Source organism: Cajanus cajan, chromosome 2, assembly GCF_000230855.2.
Source record: "Cajanus cajan strain Asha chromosome 2, NIPB_CcT2T_4, whole genome shotgun sequence".
NCBI lineage: Eukaryota > Viridiplantae > Streptophyta > Magnoliopsida > Fabales > Fabaceae > Cajanus > Cajanus cajan.
This window is the reverse complement of record NC_138518.1, coordinates 64136009-64159465: the sequence shown is the minus strand read 5'-3', so window position 1 is coordinate 64159465 and position 23457 is coordinate 64136009. Positions and strand designations below refer to the sequence as shown.

General features: G+C 35.3%; 3 protein-coding genes across 3 annotated transcripts; all 3 read left to right on the top strand.

Annotated features, from left to right (window-relative positions):
* The first annotated feature begins 5707 nt into the window (after nucleotides 1-5707).
* LOC109805008 (anthocyanidin 3-O-glucosyltransferase 7) lies at nucleotides 5708-7423 on the top strand. The gene has a single exon (XM_020366935.3). It carries the CDS (start codon nucleotides 5916-5918, stop codon nucleotides 7245-7247), a length of 1332 nt encoding a protein of 443 aa, XP_020222524.1. The 5' UTR covers nucleotides 5708-5915; the 3' UTR covers nucleotides 7248-7423.
* A 4792-nt stretch (nucleotides 7424-12215) lies between these two features.
* On the top strand, nucleotides 12216-17184 carry LOC145955129 (uncharacterized). The gene is made up of 5 exons (XM_083069837.1): nucleotides 12216-13439; nucleotides 13554-13760; nucleotides 15150-15215; nucleotides 16734-16846; nucleotides 17097-17184. The coding sequence occupies exons 1-5, from the start codon at nucleotides 12216-12218 to the stop codon at nucleotides 17182-17184; spliced, it is 1698 nt and encodes a 565-aa protein (XP_082925963.1).
* Nucleotides 17185-22005: 4821 nt separating this feature from the next.
* LOC109804763 (anthocyanidin 3-O-glucosyltransferase 7) lies at nucleotides 22006-23349 on the top strand. Its single transcript, XM_020366605.1, has one exon. The coding sequence runs from the start codon at nucleotides 22006-22008 to the stop codon at nucleotides 23347-23349; it is 1344 nt and encodes a 447-aa protein (XP_020222194.1).
* Nucleotides 23350-23457: the final 108 nt, after the last annotated feature.

Genomic DNA, 23457 nt, shown 5'->3' with positions numbered 1-23457 from the left:
TAATTTACTCTTATTAAGTTATTATAAGTAACTGACATGACACTATTAAAAGATATGATTGGTTGCTAGTGTAGAAAAACTTTACACTGACAGTGCATAGGTGATTAACTCATATATATATATATATATATATATATATATATATATATATATATATATATATATATATATATATATATGTATGTATGTATAGAGAGAGAGTTTATATTTGTATAGTTGTTTTACTGTTATATGCATGTTATATATTACATATCCAATTATTAGTTAATGTATGGTTCTAATTAATAGTAGCTTTAGAGCGAGTGGGTGATTCCATGAAGTATGGTCATAGTGGGTCGTTACATTTTTCTTCCATAAAATAGGTTCTAAACAAGTAGATGTCCACCACTTCCAAATTTCCTCTAACTTTTCATAGCTAAATGGATTTAAAATTTTGAATACCTACAATTTCAAAATGGAGATGAGTTAAACATTAGTCGATGATTAAATAATAAAAAATTAATTAAAGTAAGTAAAGATTTGCATGTATTACCTCACCATGAGTCTTTAATATTGTTGAAGATAATGTTGAGTATGTGCTTATTAACTTAATAACTGCATTCATAATTACCCAGTTGATATGAACACTACAATTTAAATATATACAATTATAATATATTTGAATTTATAATTAAGTGTTAGGTTGATATTTGACTTACTTTTGAGATAATATATTGAAGCTTCTTCTGTGTTATTAGTGGATGCTCACACAACCAAATTAACCAAATTATTAACCCCAAAAGTATGAAACCAAATTAATGAAATCAACCCCCAAAAGTAAGCAACCAAATTAACAACCTTATAAAAATCCAATCAACTCCAATAACTATAAGCATCATTGGAACATCACATGCAACTCTAGTTAGCAACATATAAATTCACAAACTTGACAATATATATGAGTCAAATCAGCCCACAAAAGCCCCCAAAATAAGAAACCAACTTAACTCAAAACCAATCCCAAATTAACCACCAAAGGATGAACATCCGATCAACCCCAATATATAAACACCACCAATTAACAACATATAGACGACCAAAAAGCTCCAAATTTTGGACATGCATTTCATCAAATTCGCAATGTTCATTAACTTAAAAAAAAAAATCAAACCATAACATATATTTAACCATGTCTAAGAACACAATACACATACAAGATTCAATACCAACTAGAATAACTCATTTAATCACAAAAAAAAAATCATTATAGAAAAAAAACAAATAAATATAAAAACCATACATGGGAGCTCATTGAAAATGAATATTGTTGTAGCACCTTGAAGCGTCGTCAAAGGTTGCCGAAGAAGATGGAGCAGTTGGGAGCACTTTCACAGGGGAGAGGTAGCTAGAAAATGGAGTTCACCAAAAATGGGGGTTGTTGGAGGTTAAAGACAATGGAAAGCATGGAAGGTTTGTGCTCTCAGAGTTTATTAAAATATGTCGGGTATTATTTTACCCGATATAAAAGGTTTCATCTATGTCGAGCGAGTCAACACTCTTCATAAAAAAAGTTTTGATCAATTACAATTATTGACTATACACCAACATATTCTATGACAAATGTTGGCTCACCCTACATAAAAAAACTTTTCTATGTCAAGTGAAATAACAATTGACTTAGAAGGTTTTTCCATATTTACAACTGAGTCATTGCATCACTTTCTACATGTGTGGATTGAATCTAACATAAATTCTTCATTATAGAAAGTCCTTTTTACTCTAGTGACATGTAGATTATCTAAATAATGTGTTAAAAATTGTATCTAGGCTTAATTTTTTAATAATTATATTTAAATTATGTTTTATTGAAACTAATGTTGATTAGTTGATTTCTACAATTCTCTTAGGAGTATATTCTAATGGAATGTTTTATTTAGATATATTATGTAAATTAATCTAATATTTATTACATATACATAAAAAAAATATAAATATAAATAAATAATATATGTTTTAATATATAAATTTTATTATTTTATTATTTTATATAAATAAATATTTATAAAAATAATATATATAATGACGCATTTAAAATTATTAAATTAAATTTATAAACATATATAATAATAAATACACATTGAAATAGATAAAATGTTTAAAATTTTTCTAAAATTCCTTTCATTAAAAAAAGTGTCTAATAATACTCTCATAAAACAAAAACTCTTAAAAATTCTCCCGAAATAATTATTTATATTTAGTTTATATGAATGGATTATTAATTGTTTTCTTTAATTAATTACTATTCACAATTTTAGTATAGTTCATCAAATGCATTACCTATTTTCCTATTCAAAAAATGTATATTATGTTTGCGTAATACACAAGTAGTTTTTAATTTGTCCAAAAATATGCACAGTTTGAGATTGATAAATTTGCATAAAAATATATTACTAAGTCTCTATTTTTTTTTGAAGAAAAACAATTAAATTGAATTTTTTTATATTATTTTTATGTGCACAATTAATTAGGATGATAATATTGCCTTGATCAGGGAATGCTACCAAAATTTTCTTAGATGAAGAATAAAAGATAATCTAACGTGAATTTAACAATTTTAAATAGGATGGGACCACACTACCTTGCGTATATATAGTTGTGTGTTAAGCATGTAGTTAGCACTATAAGCAAATGATGAATGTTATCTTGAAATTTCTTTCAAAACATTGGGATAAAAGTTAAATAAATGCCAGACACAAAAGTGAAGAATATAAGACTCAAGTGGAAGCTTTTTTGGAATTTACTATAAAAAGAAAATATTTCTCATAATAATAGGAGTTTCTTTTATCCTCGTGTAAAACATTTAAATCAGTGACTAAATGTTATAGAAATAAGAGAATATATACTTTGTGACGAGTTTTGCAATAGTTGCACAAAACAAATATGCACGATGAATTATTACAAATTTGTTCTATTGAGTGAGCCCTAAAGTTTTGCACAAAATATAGATATGTATGATCAGATAAAAGACAACATTCATGAGATTGATGTAGAATTCTTTGAGTGGAAAAACAATTGGTGCACTGATGTCGACACCACTATACTTCGGTTGTAATAATTCTTCTTGATTATTATTTATACGTTGAAATTGTGCAATTTTTCAAAACAAAACAAAAGGGTGGAGTAATAATAGTCTTACAAAATTGTTGAGTTTTTTTTTTTAAATGCTTCCTATATATGAAAAATACATTTCCATGACGTAAGGAAAATACTCTACCCAATAAATATATGATATTAAGATATGCATGATTGTCGTGGCAAAGAATATTGTGGAGGAATGTATTTATTTTTAAAAGAAAGTTGTGATAAAATTATTTTATTTAATATATAATTCATATTTTATATTAAATTTTAATAATTAAATTATTAAATTTATTTTTTTTAATACATAAATTAATTATGTAAATTTTTAAAAAAATTTAAAAATCATAAATTAATGTTATATATATATGTGTGTGTATATATCCACATACATACATTACATACATACAGAAGAGAAATTAGTTTACTTCAAGAATAAATTTACCTAGACTTATTACTCAATGACTTATATTTTATATCAAATTTTAATAATTTAATTGTTAAATTAAAAGTTTTTAATGCATAGATTAATTTTGCAAATTTTTTAAAATTTGAAAACCATTTATTCATTTCATTAACTCAAATTGATAAATAATTATATATGTATATGTGTGTGTGAGATGAATGATCTATTTCCTGTAAGAATAAGTTTATTTATATTTACTCCACTTAATAATCCATATTTTACATTAAATTAAACAACTCAACTATTGAATAAAAAATTCTTGATACATAAATTAAGTCTACAAATCTTTTAAAAATTTGAAAATTATTTTTATTCTTTGTTTTATTAATTTGAATTGATGGATAATCATAAAATTATTTTATATATTGATTTGAATTAATGAAATAAAGTATTAAATAATTTTCAAATTATTTAAAAAATTAATTTATGTAGAAAAAACTTTTAAAACATTGAATTTTTTATTGTTGTGGATTTGTAAGATAGGTCACTTCATGACTAAGACAAAAACATAATGGAACGAGCCAACCACCATTTTCCAAGGAATGGGTTGGATCGATATAATATTCACCTCGTGTTCACCACTACGTCTTTCAAACTCCAAACCAACCACCTTTCTTCCATGGATAATATGGGATACTTACTTTTGGATGAGACTTTCTAATTTCTAACTCAGAATTATATAATATTAATTGGATGTTTCATATGGGCATAACACATCAAATCCCATATATGATGCGTGAAGGAGATCAAATGATCTTCAATATAAAATCCATTTTTGGATATACTGACACATCAAATCCCATATATGATGCGTGAGGGAGATCGAATGATCTTCAATTAAGCAATATAAAATTCATTTTTGGATCTACTGAAGCATCCTTAATTGGATATCATGGAGATTGAAGCCTAGTCAACATGACGGAGGTTTTATAGGTCCAAGTTAGGTGAGTACTATCCTTTAGTTAGAGAGAAATATCATTTATTTAATTGAAATTCTATTATTAATATTAATAGCTTTTTTATATTATATTAAATTTTAATAAAAATAATAATATATGAAAAATATTTTAATTAAGATTAATAAAATTAATAACATAAATATTTTTAACTAGTGGATAGATTAGTTGATTTTGCTTGAATTTAAATCTGGATGAATATCTCATCATTAAATAAACAATTCCTCAAACTACTAGCTTATATAAGCAAAATGACTTTGAGCTGTGGTCGACTCTATAACTTGAATTAGGTTGATTGAGTATTTTCCCACATGATACAATACTCAAAAGTATTCTTTTAAGTTTTGAAGTTAGATACTGAAAACATCAAAGCAAAATATTTTTACAATCAAAACCTATTTGTTATTAGTTATATTGAACTTGTTTATTTAATTGTTTTTAATAAAATAAACAATTTTTTTTAATTTGTTTTTCTAAACTTTTTTTTATAATTAAAAAATAATTTTATATTATTTTAAATAGCAACTCTTATTTACTTCTTTAAAAATCACATTTTTTATAAATACATTTTTAAAAGTTTGGAGAGAACTTAGTTGTCCACCAAAGTCTTCCATTTTAACTACAACTTTTTTTTCATTCATATGACTTAAATATAAAATTTTACTTAAAAAATTGAGCTTAGTACTGTTTTCTAACAAATAATCTTTATTATTATTACAAAAATGATGAAAATATCCTCAAGACACATATTGATTAAGAAGTTAAAGAAAAATATTAAAAAAATGCAATAGCATACTCTCATACAATATTTTAACATAATTTTTAATATAAAAGTTCATATATTGATCCTTAAATAATGTATTTATGGTTAGCAAAACCTTACTATTACTACCGGCCTATCTAAGGCATCAAAGTCATTGGACCCATTAGTTAAATAATCTTGCGTCAACGGGTAGAATTTAAAAAGTTGTAGCTGTTGCGCATTTAATTTAAATAATTAATATATGAGACCAAATAAAATAGATCTTATTAATATTTTAAGTTGAATTTTATAAATAAAAATATAAATAATATATAATAATACCATTAAAACGTATGATACCAAGGTATGAGCTGGACGGCTGGTTTTAATACAGCAAAAATGACTAATCCAAAATAATTTAAGGTCGTGTACAACACAAGGTCTTTTAATATCACTTTCTTGTTCAGTTAACCACGTGGTGTGGTATGTATCACATGTTGTTATATCAATTTATGGAGGTATTCTAGCTCAGTGTAAATAGTTTACTAGGAACAAACAACTACTCTCAAACGCAATCTACATTTGCCTTCCCCTGTTTGGTTCCGTTGATCTTTGTCCACTCTCAAACAGTACAATGGAAAACAAACATGTAGCAGTCTTTGCTTTCCCCTTTGGCAGCCACCTTATGCCTCTCTTAAACCTTGTCCTCAAACTAGCTCACGCTGCTCCAAACTATTCCTTCTCATTCATTGGCACACACAAATCCAACGCAATCCTCTTCCCAAAACCCTATATCCCCAGTAACATAAAGCCCTACAGCATAAGTGATGGAATCCCAGAGGGTCACGTGCTAGGCAAAAACCCAATCGAGAAACTTAATCTTTTTCTGGAAACTGGTCCTGACAACTTGCACAAGGGTATACAACTAGCGGAAGCTGACACAAACAAGAGAGTCACTTGCATCATTGCCGATGCTTTTGTAACCTCTTCTCTCCTCGTCGCCAACAAACTCAATGTTCCTTGGATCGCGTTTTGGCCTCCCGTCTCATGTTCACTTTCTCCATATTTTTACATTGAAATGATACACGATCTGCGCGTTAACCGTGGTGGGGATACAACCTTGGATTTTCTTCCCGGGTTGTCCAAGTTGCATGTTGAAGATATCCCACAGGATCTGCTCCTTGTTGGAGAAGTGGAGACAGTGTTTTCAAGGACACTAGTTTCACTAGGTAGAGTGCTGCCTCAAGCTAAGGCGGTAGTTATGAACTTCTTTGACGAATTAGACCCACCTTTGTTTGTTCAAGACATGAGATCCAAGTTGCAGTCTTTGCTTTATGTTGATCCACTTCCCTCACCGTTATTGCCACCGCCCGACGCAGATCCAAGTGGGTGCTTGTCGTGGTTGGATAAGAAGAGTTCTAGATCGGTGGTTTATGTTTGCTTTGGGACTGTGGTGGCTCCACCTCCACACGAGCTTGCGGCGGTGGCAGAGGCATTGGAACAAAGTGGGTTTCCGTTTCTTTGGTCTCTCAAGGAAGGTCTAGTGAGTGCTTTGCCAAGCGGGTTTGTTGAGAGGACCAGCATGCGTGGGAAGATAGTGGCGTGGGCCCCACAGGCCCAAGTTTTGGCCCATGATTCGGTAGGTGTTTTCGTGACTCACTGTGGAGCTAACTCTGTGAGTGAGTGTGTTTGGAGTGGGGTTCCTATGATATGCAGGCCGTTCTTTGGAGATCAAGGGGTGGCTGGAAGAGTGATAGAGGATGTTTGGGAGATTGGGGTGATGATGGAAGGTAAGGTCTTCACCACAAAGGGGTTGCTTAAAAGCTTGAATCTGATTCTGGAGCTGAAAGAGGGGAAGAGGATTAGAGACAATGCTCTTAAGGTCAAGAAGATTGTGCAAGATGTTGCTAGGCCTCAACGCCAACGCGATTTCAAGGCTTTGCTGGAAATAATTTATACATCTTGAAGCATGGGCAATGTTGTAGGCATTCAAAATGTTGTAGTTTAGAAGGGAGGAAATGTTGTAGGCATTCAAAATAAATTCTTGCATAAGAACTGACATTTATCTCGACCCAAAAGATAACAATTTGAATTGCCATTATTACATTCACCCAAATAAAATAAAGCTATTGTTGTATGATATTTGCAAGCTAAAATGAGACCCTTTTTTTCGGCTATTGCTACGGTGCCTATTATACGAGGGGGTTTTGGTGCCCCTTATGTAAGAACCAATCATATATTGACATGTGGATTCTATAAACTGACTCATTGTGAACTGGTCAAGGGGTAATTTGACATTTTGACATATGGTCAAGGGATAATTGGGTAATTTGCACTCAGGGCGTTACTGTAAACAAAGGAGTACTCTAGGTCGTCGTGTGACGACGACAACCACAATACCCACACCGCTAGCACTGCCTCGGGGTCGGTGGTTTCCGGTGCGAGTTTGTTCGGCTACGCATCCAGGAAGACATGTGGGATGGCCACGCGCGTGAGAGTTGCTGTTTACAAGGTTTGCTGGAAGGGAGGGTGTTTCAACTCCAACATTCTGGCCACGATTGATAGGGTGATAACGGACAACTTAATATTTTTCGTTGTCGCTCGATGGTGGAGTGACTGATTATTTCAGAGACCACGTAGCTATCGGAGCTTTTTCTGCAATGGAGAAAGGGATTTGGGTTTCTTGCTTCGTTGGGAATGCGGGTCCTACTTCTGATAGTCTCTCCGATGTGGCTCCATGGATTACTACTGTAGGGGCTGGCACTGCCTCGGGTCCTACTTACGCAGGGAATGCTAGCAACACCATGAATGGGAATTTGTGCGTGACGGGATGCTGTCTCCGGAGAAAGTTGCTGGGAACTTGCGTCACTTGCTTCGTTGGAGATGATTAGGGTTTAAGGCTCACAAACCAACTTGTTTCGTCGGAGAAGAAGACGGAATTTTCAGATCTTCAAACTTGCTTTGTCGTCCGAGAAACAGGTTTCCGAACGGGTTTCAGGAACCAGGTTCAGGATCGTTTTCACATATGTCAAAATCCTAAATTATCCCTTGACCAGTTTACAATGAATCAACTTATAGAATCCACATGTCAATCTATGGTTGGTCCTTACATAAGGGGGGCATTGAAACCCCTTCAAATAAAAGGGCATAGTAGCAATAGCCATTTTATTCCCGTTAAAATTTCAAACAAAATGGAGATGGAGAGAGTAGCAAATAGTACGATAATGCATCCAAACTGTTAGGTTGTTAGCTGGTTGGAGTTTTTCATTTTCATAATAAGAAAAGTGTTTCTTTAAAATTAAAAGTTATGTTTAAGATAATATTACTTTTTTTCTTAATTATAAACAACATAAAACAAATTGTTAAGATTAAGATAAGTAATTAATATGGTTAGTTTTAATAAATTTATGTTTTATTCCAAATATATCATTTACTTTAAGTGATTGATATATTTAATGTTAGTTATAAGTAAATGTATAAGAAATGGAGTAAACAATAAATGAAGGGTATAAAAGAAATTTAGTATTATGTAGCTTTAAAATCTAATAATTATTACTTATAATTAGGATTATACCAGGAGGACATAACCAATAAATGAAGTTGAAAACTCTTCTGTATATCCTTACAATAATGAAGTAAAACAAGTTACTCGCAAACCCTATAAACTTTAATGGGCTTGCTACATGGGGCCAAGCCCACTAACTTAGTATAAATATTGATGATGGAGAGAGAAAGGGGCACTTTTTGATATTTATTACAAAATTAATTGCAATTGACTTATCTGACATTGAAAACTGACTTAAACGTTAGAGTGCTTTCTGTAAGTAACTTCCCATTCTCATGACTGAAGGCAAACAACACACAAAGTATAGTAAGTAGCAAGATGAAGACTAGCAGAAGATGACTTAAGCAGTGGAATTATCGATATGCCCCATGCAAATACAAGGACCAAAGAAAAATTTAATTTGTTGTTTATAATTAGGATCAATGGTAATAATAATTAACTTTAATTAAACCACACAAATTATCTTGACATTACATTATAAATCAAAATCTTAAGATATCATATATATATATATATATATATATATATATATTTTTTTTTTTTATGTCATTTTCAGTTATAAACTACTCCATATACTAAATTATATCTCATGAAATTCTCTTTTATGCTTGAAAAAAATGGCAAAATTTTTAAAATAATATTATATTAAAAACTTTTGTTAAGCCATTATAAACTGAATTTTGAACCGTGAGCTTTTGGTTCTTTAACCAAGTTTTTGCTAAGCCAATTTTGTAATTTTTTTGAACCTGTCAAATGATTGCTTCATCGATTTTATGGTTCAATTTTCAAAATAGAGTTACAAATGTTGTGGATCGTATTATATGGATTGTGATATGAATTGTGCACAAATAAAAGAAAATAATATTAAAATTTTATGTATTATTATATAATTTTTAAAAACCTATAATTAATATTTTTCATCATTATGATATATCAAAGTAAAAAAAAATATCAATTAAAATGTAAATAAATTATTCTCGACTAATATATTTAACAAATTTTGCATTAATAATTTATTAGTTATTCTCGGTTATGATAATTTGAACTAACGACCTTAGACCTTTGCGTTGATGGCTTAAGGAAATATAAATAAATTATATTAATCATTTTTTTTCTTTATTTAACCACAATTGTCCATTTATACATATTTTATTATCTAGTTAAAATTGATTAAATATATGTTAGCATAAATTAAAAGATGTATTCGATATAAAAGAAAATACTCCGTTTTGAATATAAATAACAAAAGTTTATATTTGTTGGTCTTAAATGTATATAAATTTTATTTTATTTTATTTAATGTTACAATTCCTAAAATTGATTAAATATATGTTAGCATAAATTAAAATATTTATTCGATATAAAAAAATACTCCGTTTTGTATGAGACCCGTGGCTTGTTTTCTCACTTTCTATCTCTCAACTCTCAAACTCTCACTCTCTTCTTCCATTTTTGCTGGCTTTGCTCTCATTTGTCCTTGTGGTGAATTTGGATTGAAGGTGCTGAGTAGGTGGTTGTTTCTTCCGGAGCCGTGCGGAGATCTCTCAAGCTTCTCATCTTCCCCTTTTCTACTCCTTCTTCATTGTCTTCTTCGTCCCAGAGCTCGGAAATTCTTGTACCGAAGTAAGGGAAGCTAGGTTTCTTAGCCGATTCTGTTGGAATGAGTTCTTAAACTCATTGTGTGGCTGATTTCTTGAGGAATGATGGCTGTGTGTGATGAAATTCGTTTTCGGGGTTTTTCGGGGTTTTGATGAAAATTTGGGATTTTTCTTAATTGTGGTTGCATGTGTAAAAAGATGATGTTTTTGAACTCTTTGATGAAAATGTGATGTTTTGGGCCGATTACATGTGGATTTTCATCTATTTTGCAGATTTTTTGAAGAGATTTTCGAACTTGGTGAGTTGCTGTTGAGTATCACGCCGGACGCAGTTCTTCGCGTCGGGCGCGTGACCACCAGAGGGCTCCATTTGGGCAAGCACGTCGGGCGCAATGGTGTATGCGCCGGGCGAGCTTGAGAATGTGAGCCTCTAGATGGCCCACGCCGGGCGTGGTGGGACCGTGCTGGGCGCGATATCAGGAAGTAACTTGGTTTTTTATGGTTCTAGTGTGGTACCGGGCGTGACCCTGTCTCGCCGGGCGTGGGGACTCCTTGGAGTCTTTGCCAGAGGTGGCGCCAGGCGCAATTCATATTGCGTCGGGCGTGAGACCTTAGGGAAGTCTCTGCTTACCTTGCGCCGAGCGCGGGTTTGCACGTCGGGCGTGTGAGACCTTTTGAGGTCTCTGCCTCCTAGCACGCCGGGCGCAATAGGTATTGCACCGAGCGCGCTTGAGCCCTGATGCTTTCTGGTTGTGCTACGCCGGGCGCGACCATGAGTGCGCCGGGCGCGACCATGAGTGCGCCGGGCGCGAATGATATGTTGTCTTATATGCTGTTATATGCTTATATATGTTGAATTATGCTGAAATTGCTGATAGATGTTGTTATATGTTGAGCTAAGCTGTAAATAATGAATATTCCTGTGCTGTTAGATGATAATGCTAAATTATGATGTTTAAGTTGTGCGGTATAATGTTGAGCTGTGCTGTATGTTATTATTGCTGAAATGTTGTGCTGTGCTGCATGCTGATATAAGCTGTTGTAGGCCGTAAGGCTGAGCTGTTGTAGGCCGTAAGGCTGAGCTATTGTAGGAGATCTCCGAGCTGATATGCGTGACGATGCATTATGTGTTTATTGCTGTTTACGATGTATAGTTGATGAGTTGTATGTTGATGATGTGCTGATAGCTGTATCTGTTTACTATTCATGTATTTCCATATATGTATGATGATTCTTTTCACTAGCTTACCCTTTGTTGTTTCCATGTGTTTGGACTACGATGATCATACGTTGTATGGGAGCAGAGCAGGGCTAGGTTGGTGAGTTGAGGCAGGTCTAAAGCTGGCTGATAGAGCTGATTCTTTTGATGTTTTGTTGTTTTAGCTACCTAGTGTGGCATTGTTGGATGTAATTTGTATACTCTGATGTTAGCTCAGATTGGACCTCGTGTATATATATATATTGTAGCTACTTATGTATATGCATGTCCTTTCTGTGTGGTTCTATGGTGTTGGGCAGAGTGTAGTGGCCAGCCGGGTCGTTACACTTTAGTGGTATCAGAGCAATTCGAGTCTAGTGGGCACTCTTTGGGGGTGGTTCTTTTAGGCTTTTGTTGTGCTGAACTCTATGTTATGCTGATTTATTGTTGTTTGCTGTGCTGTTGATTGTTGTTTGGTTCATTTATTGTATACTAAAGATGCTGTTACTTTTGTAGACAATGATTATAACCAATGAGCAGATAGCCCGTGCCATGGAGATGATGGCCATGGCTATGCAGCAGCAAAATGCCTATTTTGCTCGGATGGATGCTGATAGAGCTGCGGTTGGTGCAGCAAGGCCCGCGGGGTCACAGGAGAGCCGGGATCTAGCTGAGTTCCGGAAGTGCCATCCTCTACAGTTCAAGGGAGATGCAGACCCAAAGGTAGCTGACCACTGGATCTGTGAGCTGGAAAAGATCTTTGCTATTTTGGGATGTTCTCAGGAAAGGAGGCTGGCATACGTTGTTTACATGCTGGTAGGAGAGGCTGAGCATTGGTGGAGGGGCACTCACCATATGCTTACTGCTAGAGGAGTGGCTGTTGACTGGGAGTGCTTCAGGAGAGTATTCTTGGAGAAGTACTTCCCGGAGAGCGTGAGGCACGCCAAGGAGGCTGAATTCATGTGGTTGCACCAGGGAGGGATGACAGTGTCTGAGTATGCAATGAGATTCGAGCACCTGACTCGTTTCTATTCGCAAGCTATATCTGAGGCCTGGAAATGCAGGAAGTTTGCTGAGGGTCTGAAATATGAGCTAAAGGGGGTGGTGGTGCCTATGGCCATCACTGAGTTTCCGGTCTTAGTGAAGAAGGCGAAGGTTATTGAGCGGTTGGAAGGTGGCAACCGTGTGATGAAGACTGTTGAGGGACCAGTTGGGTCCCAGAATGGAGGAAATCAAAGGAAGCCATATGATAGGCCCCAACCACAGCAAGGGGGTCCTATCATTAGGCAACTTGCTGATGCTGCTAGAGGAGGGAGACAGGGTGGAGGTGCTACCCTTAGATGCTACAGGTGTGCTGAGCCCCATTTGGTCAGGGATTGTCCACACACGGAAAGCCGGTGTTTCAGGTGTCAACAGATGGGCCATGAGTCGTTCAACTGTCCCACTAGAAACAGACCGGAGAGGGGTATTCAGAAGAGTGATACTCAGAGAGGCGACGCTCAGAGGGGTGACAGACCCACTACAACTGGTAGAGTATTCACTTTGACTGGGGCTGAAGCTTCTACTTCCTCAGATCTTGTGAAGGGGAAGGGCAGAGCTGCTGGTAAGGATGTGATGTTTTTGTTTGATTCTGGAGCTTCCCACTCCTTTATTTTTTATGCTTGTGCTGCTATGTTGGGTGTGCCGGTATGTGATTTGGGGTTGAGATTGCTAGTGTCGACACTCGCTTCTGCTTCGGTAGTTGCTTCGGAGCTGTGTGCTGGTTGTCCGAATGAGGTGAATGAGAAGAGATACAAGGTGAACTTGATCTGTTTACCTTTGGTGGACATTGACATAATCTTAGGGATGGATTGGTTGTCTACCAATCACATCCTTATAAATTGTGAAAATAGGAGGCTAATCTTTCCTCAGGTCGAGGAGGAGCTGTTGATTTCAGCTGGTCAAGTTGAATCATTGCTGAGAGATGGAGCAGAGTGTTACCTTCTGCTTGCTGCTATGAGTGTGGAGACCGAAAGGGTCATTGCGGAGATTGATGTGGTGAGGGATTTTGTTGAGGTGTTCCCTGATGAGGTGTCTGGGTTGCCTCTTGTTAGGGAGATGAAGTTTAGCATTGACTTGGTTCCAGGTGCGGAGCCAGTGTCGGTGGCTCCCTATAGGATGGCTCCTGCTGAGTTGGTTGAGCTGAAGGGTCAGTTGGAGGACCTGTTGGAGAAGTAGTTGGTGCGGCCGAGTGTTTCGCCGTGGGGTGCTCCCGTGTTGTTGGTGAAGAAGAAAGATGGAGGTAGTCGACTGTGTGTTGATTACCGGCAGTTGAATAAGTTGACCATTAAGAACAAATATCCACTTCCTCGGATAGATGACTTAATGGATCAACTAAGGGGAGCATCGGTATTTTCCAAGATTGACTTAAGGTCAGGTTATCACCATATCAGAGTGAAGGAGGGTGACATACCGAAGACTGCTTTCAGAACTAGGTATGGTCACTATGAGTATGTTGTGATGTCGTTTGGTGTGACCAACGCCCCGGCAGTGTTCATGGATTACATGAACAGGATCTTCCGGCACTTCTTGGATAAATTTGTGGTGGTGTTTATTGACGACATCCTGATTTATTCAAGGACCCTAGAGGAGCATGGTGAGCACTTGAGGTTGGTGCTGGAGATTTTGAAAGCGAAGCAGCTGTACGCTAAGCTTTCAAAATGTGAATTTTGGTTGGATGAGGTGAAGTTCTTGGGACATGTGATCTCAGCTGAGGGGATTGCTGTTGATCCGGCTAAGGTAGAGTCGGTGTTGCAGTGGGAGCGTCCAAGAACTTCCACTGATATTCAGAGTTTTGTGGGTCTAACGGGTTACAATCGAAGATTCATTAAGGGATTCTCCAAGATAGTAGCGTCTCTAACCCAGCTGACAAGGAAAGAGCATTCGTTCATTTGGACAGATGCTTGTGAGCGGAGTTTTGAGGAGCTGAAGAGGAGGTTGACTACTTCTCTTATGCTAGTGTTGCCCGATTTTGGTGAGCCTTTTGATGTGTACTGTGATGCCTCTCACCAGGGTCTGGGGTGTGTGCTGATGCAGAACAGGAAAGTGGTGGCATATGCTTCAAGGCAACTGAAGAACCATGAGAGGAATTATCCCACTCATGACTTGGAGTTGGCGGTAGTTGTTTTTGCCTTGAAGATATGGAGGCATTATTTGTATGGTGCTCGGTTCAGCGTCTTCAGTGATCACAAGAGTCTGAAGTACCTGCTTGCTCAGAAGAAGCTGAACATGAGGTAGAGGCGGTGGATAGAATTTCTGAAGGATTATGACTTCCAGTTGATGTATCATCCTAGGAAGGCCAATGTTGTGGCAGATGCGCTGAGTAGGAAATCAATCCACATGTCTAGTATGATGGTGAAAGAGTTGGAGTTGGTTGAGGAGTTCAGAGATTTGAATCTCCGTGTGGAGTTAGCTCAGGATCACATTAGTTATGGAATGATTACCATAACTAATGAGTTCTTGAGGTAGGTTGGACTTAAGCAGTTGCAAAATGTTGAGCTGGTGAAGCTTCTTGGTTTGCTAGGAACCGAGAAGGTTGTTGGTTTTGACTTGGGTGACGATGGAATCTTGAGGTTCAAGGGCAGAATTTGCCTATCTCAGGATGCTGAGCTGAAGAGAGCTGTGTTGGAGGAAGGCCACAAGAGCAGACTTAACATACATCCTGGTATGACTAAGATGTACCAAGACCTCAAGAAGACTCTTTAGTGGTCTGGTATGAAGAGGGAGATAGCTGAATATGTGGCGGCCTGTCTGACCTGTCAGAAGGCGAAGGTGGAGCATCAGAAGATGAGTGGGTTGATGCAGCAGATGGAGATTCCGGAATGGAAGTGGGATAGTATCACTGTGGACTTCATCGTCGGGTTACCTAGGTCGGCTAGGAATAGTGATGCTATCTGGGTGATTGTTGATCAGTTGACCAAGTGTGCACATTTCTTGCCTGTCAACATCAAGTGTTCCTTGGAGAAGCTGGCGCAGTTATATGTGAGAGAAATAGTACGGTTGCACGGGGTGCCTTCCAGTATTATTTCAGATAAAGATCCGAGGTTCACTTCTAGATATTGGCAGAGTCTACATCAAGCCTTAGGCACGAAGCTGAAGCTAAGTTATGCTTATCATCCGCAGACGGATGGTCAGTCAGAAAGGACAATCCAGTCCTTGGAGGATTTGCTGAGGGCTTGTGTGTTAGACCACTTGGGAAGCTGGGAGGAGGTCTTACCACTGGTGAAATTTACTTACAATAATAGCTTTCATGCTAGTATTGGGATGGCGCCGTTTGAAGCCTTGTATGGTAGGAGATGTAGGACTCCTCTATGCTGGTATCAAGATGGTGAGTCAGTGGTTGTGGGACCGGAGCTGATCCTACAGACTACTGAGAAGGTGAAGATGATTCAAGAGAGGATGAAGACTGCTCAGAGTAGGCAGAAATCTTATGCTGATAAGAGGCGAAAGTCTTTGGAGTTTGCCGAAGGGGAGCATGTGTTCCTGAAGGTGACCCCAACCTCTGGTGTGGGTAGAGCGCTGAAGGCAAGAAAGTTGACATCGATGTTTGTTGGTCCCTATCAGATCATACAGCGTGTGGGTCTGATTGCTTATCGGTTGGCCTTGCCACCGTCCCTTTCAAACTTACACGATGTATTTCATGTATCCCAGCTAAGGAAGTATGTTCATGACCCTAGTCATGTGGTGGAGCTGGATGATGTGCGGGTGAAGGAGAATCTGACACTTGAGAAGTTGCCAGTAGCTGTGATTGATCATAAGCTGAAGGAGCTGAGGGGCAAGTCCATTGCTCTGGTGAAAGTGTTGTGGGATGCACCTACTGGTGAGATTACTTGGGAGGTGGAACAGCAGTGCAGGGAGCGATATCCATTTCTATTCCCAAGTAAGTCTGTTTTCGGGGACGAAAACTCTTGTTGTTGGGGAGGTTGTGAGACCCGTGGCTTGTTTTCTCACTTTCTTCCTCTCAACTCTCAAACTCTCACTCTCTTCTTCCATTTTTGCTAGCTTTGCTCTCATTTGTCCTTGTGGTGAATTTGGATTGAAGGTGTTGAGTAGGTGGTTGTTTCTTCTGGAGCCGTGCGGAGATCTCTCAAGCTTCTCATCTTCCCCTTTTCTACTCCTTCTTCATTGTCTTCTTCATCCCGGAGCTCGGAAATTCTTGTACCGAGGTAAGGGAAGCTAGGTTTCTTAGTCAATTCTGTTGGAATGAGTTCTTAAACTCATTGTGTGGCTGATTTCTTGAGGAATGATGGCTGTGTGTGATGAAATTCATTTTTGGTGTTTTTTAGAGTTTTGATGAAAATTTGAGATTTTTCTTAATTGTCGTTGCATGTGTAAAAAGATGATGTTTTTGAACTCTTTGATGAAAATGTGATGTTTTGGGCCGATTGCATGTGGATTTTCCTGTCTGTTTTGCAGATTTTTTGAAGAGATTTTTGAACTTGGTGAGTTGCTGCTGAGTATCATGCCGAGCGCAGTTCTTCGCGGCGGGCGCGTGACCACCTGAGGGCTCCATTTGGGCAAGCACGCCGAGCGCAATGGTGTATGCGCCGGGCGAGCTTGAGAATGTGAGCCTCTGGATGGCCTATGCCGGGCGTGGTGGGACCGCGCTGGGCGCAATATCAGGAAGTAACTTGGTTTTTTATGGTTCTGGTGTGGCGCCGGGCGTGACCCTGTCTCGCCGGGCGTGGAGACTCCTTGGGAGTCTCTACCAGAGGTGGCGCCAGGCGCAATTGATATTGCGCCGGGCGTGAGACCTTGGGGAAGTCTCTACTTACCTTGCGCCGAGCGCGGTTTTGCACGCCGGGCGTGTGAGACTTTTTGAGGTCTCTGCCTCCTAGCACGCCGGGCGCAATAGGTATTGTGCCGGGCGCGTTTGAGCCCTGATGCTCTCTGATTGTGCTACGCCGGGTGCGACCATGAGTGCGCCAGGCGCGGATGATATGTTGTCTTATATGCTGTTATATGCTAATATATGTTGAATTATGCTGAAATTGCTGATAGATGTTGTTATATGCTGAGCTAAGCTGTAAATAATGAATATTATTGTGCTGTTAGATGATAATGCTGAATTATGATGTTTAAGCTGTGCGGTATAATGTTGAGCTGTGTTGTATGTTATTATTGCTGGAATGTTGTGTTGTGCTACATGTTGATATAAGTTGGTTTAGGCCGTAAGGCTGAGCTGTTGTAGGTCGTAAGGCTGAGCTGTTATAGGAGATCTCCAAGCTAATATGCGTGACGACGCATTGTGTGTTTATTTCCGTTTATGATGTATAGTTGATGAGCTGTATGTTGATGATGTGCTGATAGCTGTATCTGTTTACTATTCATGTATTTTCATATATATGTATGATGATTCTTTTCACTAGCTTACCCTTTGTTGTTTCCATGTGTTTGGACTGCGATGATCATACATTGTATGGGAGCAGAGCAAGGCTAGGTTGGTGAGTTGAGGCAGGTCTGCAGCTGGCAGACAGAGCTGATTCTTTTGATGTTTTGTTGTTTTAGCTACCTAGTGTGGCATTGTTGGATGTAATTTGTATACTCTGATGTTAGCTCATATTGGACCTCGTGTATATATATATATTGTAGCTGCTTATGTATATGCATGTCCTTTCTGTGTGGTTCTATGGTGTTGGGCAGAGTGTAGTGGCTAGCTGGGTTGTTACACTTTGAATATAAATAACAAATGTTTTATGTTTGTTGGTCTTAAATGTAAATATGTTTTATTTTATTTTCAGAATTCGGAGCAGGGACGGATCCATTCATATCATAGTGGGGCAGTTGCCTCCACTAAAATTTTACACTTATTTATTTATATATACATAAATTATATATTAATTTATTACAAAAAAATTATTAAGTAATGACACACATTTTATAGAGATATGATACTTGTTATTAAAAATTATTTACATATACTACAGATACAATATATGTTGAAATATTATTAAAAAAGATGTAAATATAAACTATAGTAACACTTTTTGTATGTAATTATATGTAATATTTTTTGTAATAATTATTTTTATATCTAATATGTTAAAATATATTAATATTTTATTTATATTTTATTCTATTGTATAATTTTTTTCACTTTATGATGAAATTGTCTTAATTTTTATTATTATTAGTATTATAATATACTTTATTTTTTGACTGAAAATTTTATTACTTCTTTATTCATTAAAGATGTCATAATTTAGTTTGCAAATATTGATTATTTTTTAAGTTTTATTTTAGTTTTTAACCCTTTTAATCTTGTATATGTACATTATCTATTGGTAGAAGAGGATTCAAATTAAGTGGAATGTGAGTAATTGTTACACAAAGTTTTTATTTATTTTTTTACTTAAACATATTTAATAAAAAATAAATTTACTCTTATAAAAAAAAATAGGTGTTGTTCTTATAAAATATTTTTGTTTTAAATAAACGTAAAAATTTAGAAGAGATACAAAAGATAATAAATAGTAATTATATTATCTTTATCTTAATAATTTATACTATTTTGTTCCTCTAAAATTAAATAAGTCACTAAAAATTACAACATCACACTTAAATATAATATCACGCAAAAAAAAAAAAAATTATCATTCTATTTGTGAAAAAAATTTAATTTATAAATAATAGGTATATTAAATTTTTATCACAAAAATATACTTTTTAAAAATTATGATATTTTTGATAAAAAAAATATTATAAAATATTTTATTGTCCCTCAGTTAACAAGTTTTCTATATTTTTAAAAATTATTATATTTTTGATAAAAAAAATATTATAAAATATTTTATTGTCCCTCAGTTAACAAGTTTTCTAGATTCAAAGAGGTACTTTTGGACTTCGACAATTTTTTTTCTTTGGGTGATTTACAGTTCGAAGTTGACAATATTTTTTTTTTATTGATCTTAAACTATATATATATATATTATATATATATATATATATATATATATATTATTTTAGTAAAATTATTTCGATTACTTTAATTTCAAACATTTTATGATTTTTTCCTATCATTGAATAAATTTCTATAAATGATGGCGTGATAAATAAAATGTCACATCATCGTGACACATGTCGTGCTATGTTTTAAAAACTTAAATGAAAAAATAATTTTGCTAGTTACTTAAAATATAAAATACCTTAATATAAATATTAAAATAATTAAAATAATTTTATAAAAATTAACAAAATAAATACAAAATCATATATAAAGACTAACAATATATTTAAACATAATTAAAATAAGATACAAACCATACAATAACATTAAAGAAAAAAAAATCATTCACCACCACTTATGCAAATTCTCTATTTTTATCCTTATATCATTCCAACCACTAAACACACCATACTAAGCAAGGCATTCCAAAATCTAAACTCGAACCAAATTGCAATCCTGAATTATGAATTCTTTTAGTAACATCGTTGGCAATACTGCAATCTTTGATGTGTGACACGTGGCTTTTTTTTATGTGACATGTCAATGACACACCTACACCAAAGCAATCATTTCACATGATCTAGTGGGCAAGGAGAAGAAAGAATAGCTTATAATGTTTCCCCTCCTAGTCCTAAGGTTTCAAAAGACATTGAATAATTGCATTTGACACTATAACGAAAATTAAAGATGATGATATAATGATGACAACATCAAATGAAATGTGGTGAATTTTAACATCCTTGACTTTGTGGATAGATAGAGATGGTGGATAAGAAAAATAGTGAAATACAACACAAGCAAAAATAAAGCCAAATGGGAAGAGGTGGTGAAAGATTCGTAATTGATAAAAACCACATGCATGTTTCATTACTAAAGAGTTCATGTTTATGACTTGTAGTTTGACTAGAGTGAGTTTAACTTATAAGTTGGCTTGCTTAGTGTGATGACTATCGTGATTAAGATGATGAAGGAAACAAATGCTGAAAAGACAAAACAAATGGTTTATTATGTGGTGAATGAGAGTGTATAATTTTCCTATTGACTTAAATATTTTTTTAATTAGTCTCTAAAATTTGATATTTTAATTTTTTAACCCCATAAAATTATTTTGGTCATTTTAGTTGCTATAACTTAGTATTTGTTTAGCCTTCATAAAATTATTTTTATTACTTAATATTCCCTAAAATATATGCCTACATAGATGACACATGGCACGGTGATATCATTTTTTGTTTTTCATGTCATCTTTTAATAAAAAAAAATTTAATGGTGGAGACTAAAAACACACAGAAAAATATTTTAGAGACTAATATGACAAATATTTTTATAGGACTCAAAATTTAAAATGTTTAAATTATTGAGATTAAAAATATATTTAAGTTTTATTATTATTTAAAAGTCATTTAGTTTGAGAAGTTAACTTGGATTAAATTATTATTATTATTATGTTTAATAAATTAAATTATTTATATCAGACTTTAAATATTGTTAGAATCGTTTAAATAAAACATTTGTTTAAACAAATGCATGCATATTTAATTTAGTTTCTATATAAAAATATCATCACTCTTTTTACTAGTGTTACTAAAATATTTTTTATTTTATTTTTTCAAAATTTAAGTTGAAATATACATAATTAAAAACTATTCAATTATTAATGAGATTTACCTTTTGTTGACAGGTCATAATATATATATATATATATTAGCATATTGTTAGTTATAGACATTATTGTAGGTAAAATAAATTATTTGCACATGAATTTAATAAATAATTTATAATTTATACGAGTTAATGATAGAAAAATACTAACATTAATTATAAAAAGGAGAAAATATTGTAAAAGTAGATAACATGGCTAACATTTATTATTACTGGTAGCTAGGATGAAAGGATAAAATTAATGAGTGGTTAATTAATATTTTAACAGTTAATTAATGGGTAATTTTTTTGTTACATATAGTTTTTTAAGGTAATTAATAAAAAGATAAAAATTAGAAAATAAATTGTGGACAAAAAAAGTAATATCCCATTTATTATTTATATAGATTATTAAACGATGGATCAAAAGGTTCATAAGTTTTGTTGTGATTGTTTTTTTGCAACTGTCTAATGAAGCTCATACAGTGATATTTTGTTAAATCAAACTTAAAACAAGTAAACTGATCCAAAAACAATAACCTTAAAACAAGTAATCGATCCGAGTTGTCCGGATAACGGTTACACTACGTAAATGTGCATGTGTTTGAATCAGCGTTTCATGACGTTGAATGTAAATCTATTCTGATAGGAAATCTCACAATCTCCCCGTTCGGCCATTTCCGACGCCACAATTTGTTTTCTTGATCTTTCTTCACTCTTAGTTTCAGCTTCCTAATTATGTCAAACTCAACAGAAAACAAACATATAGCAGTGTTTGCTTTCCCCTTCGGAACCCACGTTATTCCTCTCTTGAACCTTGTCATCAAACTAGCGAAAGCCGCTCCACACTGTTCTTTCTCATTCATTTCCACAGAGAAATCTAATGCACTAAATTTCCCAAAACCCCACATACCGATTAACATCAAGACACACAACATAAGTGATGGAGTCCCAGAGGGTCACCCACTAGCCAACCACCCGATTGAAAAAGTGAATTTTTTTCTCAAAACTGGTGTTGACAACATCCACAAGGGTATACAACTGGCGGAAGCAGAAACAAAGACGAGAGTCACTTGCATCATCGCCGATGCTTTTGTAACCTCTTCTCTCCTCGTGGCCAAGAAACTCGATGTTCCTTGGATCGCGTTTTGGCCTCCCGTCTCATGCTCACTTTCTCTATATTTCTACGTTGACATGATTCGTCAACACCATGCAAACTGTGATGCAAATGCAACCATGGATTTCCTTCCCGGTTTGCCTATGATGCACGTTGTAGATATGCCACACGATCTTCTCTTTGTTGGTGAAAAGGAGACAACCTTTTCAAGGGAATTAGTTTCGCTGGGTACGGTGCTACCTCAAGCTAAGGCAGTAGTTGTGAATTTCTTTGAGGAATTAGACCCACCGTTGTTTGTTCAAGACATGAGATCCAAGTTGCAGTCTATGTTTTATGTTGTTCCTGTTAGCTTCCCTACATTGTCTGTCACAGATTCAAGTGGATGCTTGTCATGGTTGGATACGAAGAGTTCTAGATCAGTGGCATACGTTTCCTGTGGGACTGTCGTGATTCCATCTCCACAAGAGCTTGAGGCGATGGCAGAGGCATTGGAAGAAAGTGGGTTGCCATTTATTTGGTCTCTAAAGGAAAATGTATTGCCTCTTTTGCCAAAAGGGTTTGTTGAGAGGACCAGTGCGCGAGGGAAAATAGTGTCTTGGGTTCCACAAACCCAAGTTTTGGCACATGATTCGGTAGGAGTATTTGTGACTCACTGTGGATCTAACTCTGTGACTGAGAGTCTTTCAAGTGGGGTTCCTATGATCTGCAGGCCATTCTTTGGAGATCAAGGGGTGGCTGCGAGAGTGATAGAGGGTGTTTGGGAGACTGGAGTCATAATAGAAGGTAGAGTGTTCACCAAAAGTGGATTGCTTAAAAGCTTGAATCTAATTTTGGTGCAGGAAGAGGGGAAAAAGATTAGAGACAATGCTCTTAAGATGAAGAAGACTGTGGAAGATGCAGCTACGCCTGAAGGGAAAGCAGCACACGATTTCATCAATTTGGTGAAACTAATTTTTACACCTTGAAGCATGGAGGAAGTCGGTAGTATATAGTATCGTATGCATTATTCATTCACCCAAATGAAAGAAAAGAAAGTTGAGTTGCTTTACATATACCGTCATTAATAAACTGTT

Coding starts and splice junctions, on each gene's coding strand:
- LOC145955129 (XM_083069837.1), top strand. CDS start 12,216: ATGCAGCAGCAAAATGCCTATTTTGCTCGGATGGATGCTGATAGAGCT. Junction 13,761..15,149: donor TGAAGTTTAGCATTGACTTG/GTTCCAGGTGCG, acceptor TTCTTGAGGTAG/GTTGGACTTAAGCAGTTGCA. Junction 16,847..17,096: donor TCGGAAATTCTTGTACCGAG/GTAAGGGAAGCT, acceptor TCTGTTTTGCAG/ATTTTTTGAAGAGATTTTTG.
- LOC109804763 (XM_020366605.1), top strand. CDS start 22,006: ATGTCAAACTCAACAGAAAACAAACATATAGCAGTGTTTGCTTTCCCC.
- LOC109805008 (XM_020366935.3), top strand. CDS start 5,916: ATGGAAAACAAACATGTAGCAGTCTTTGCTTTCCCCTTTGGCAGCCAC.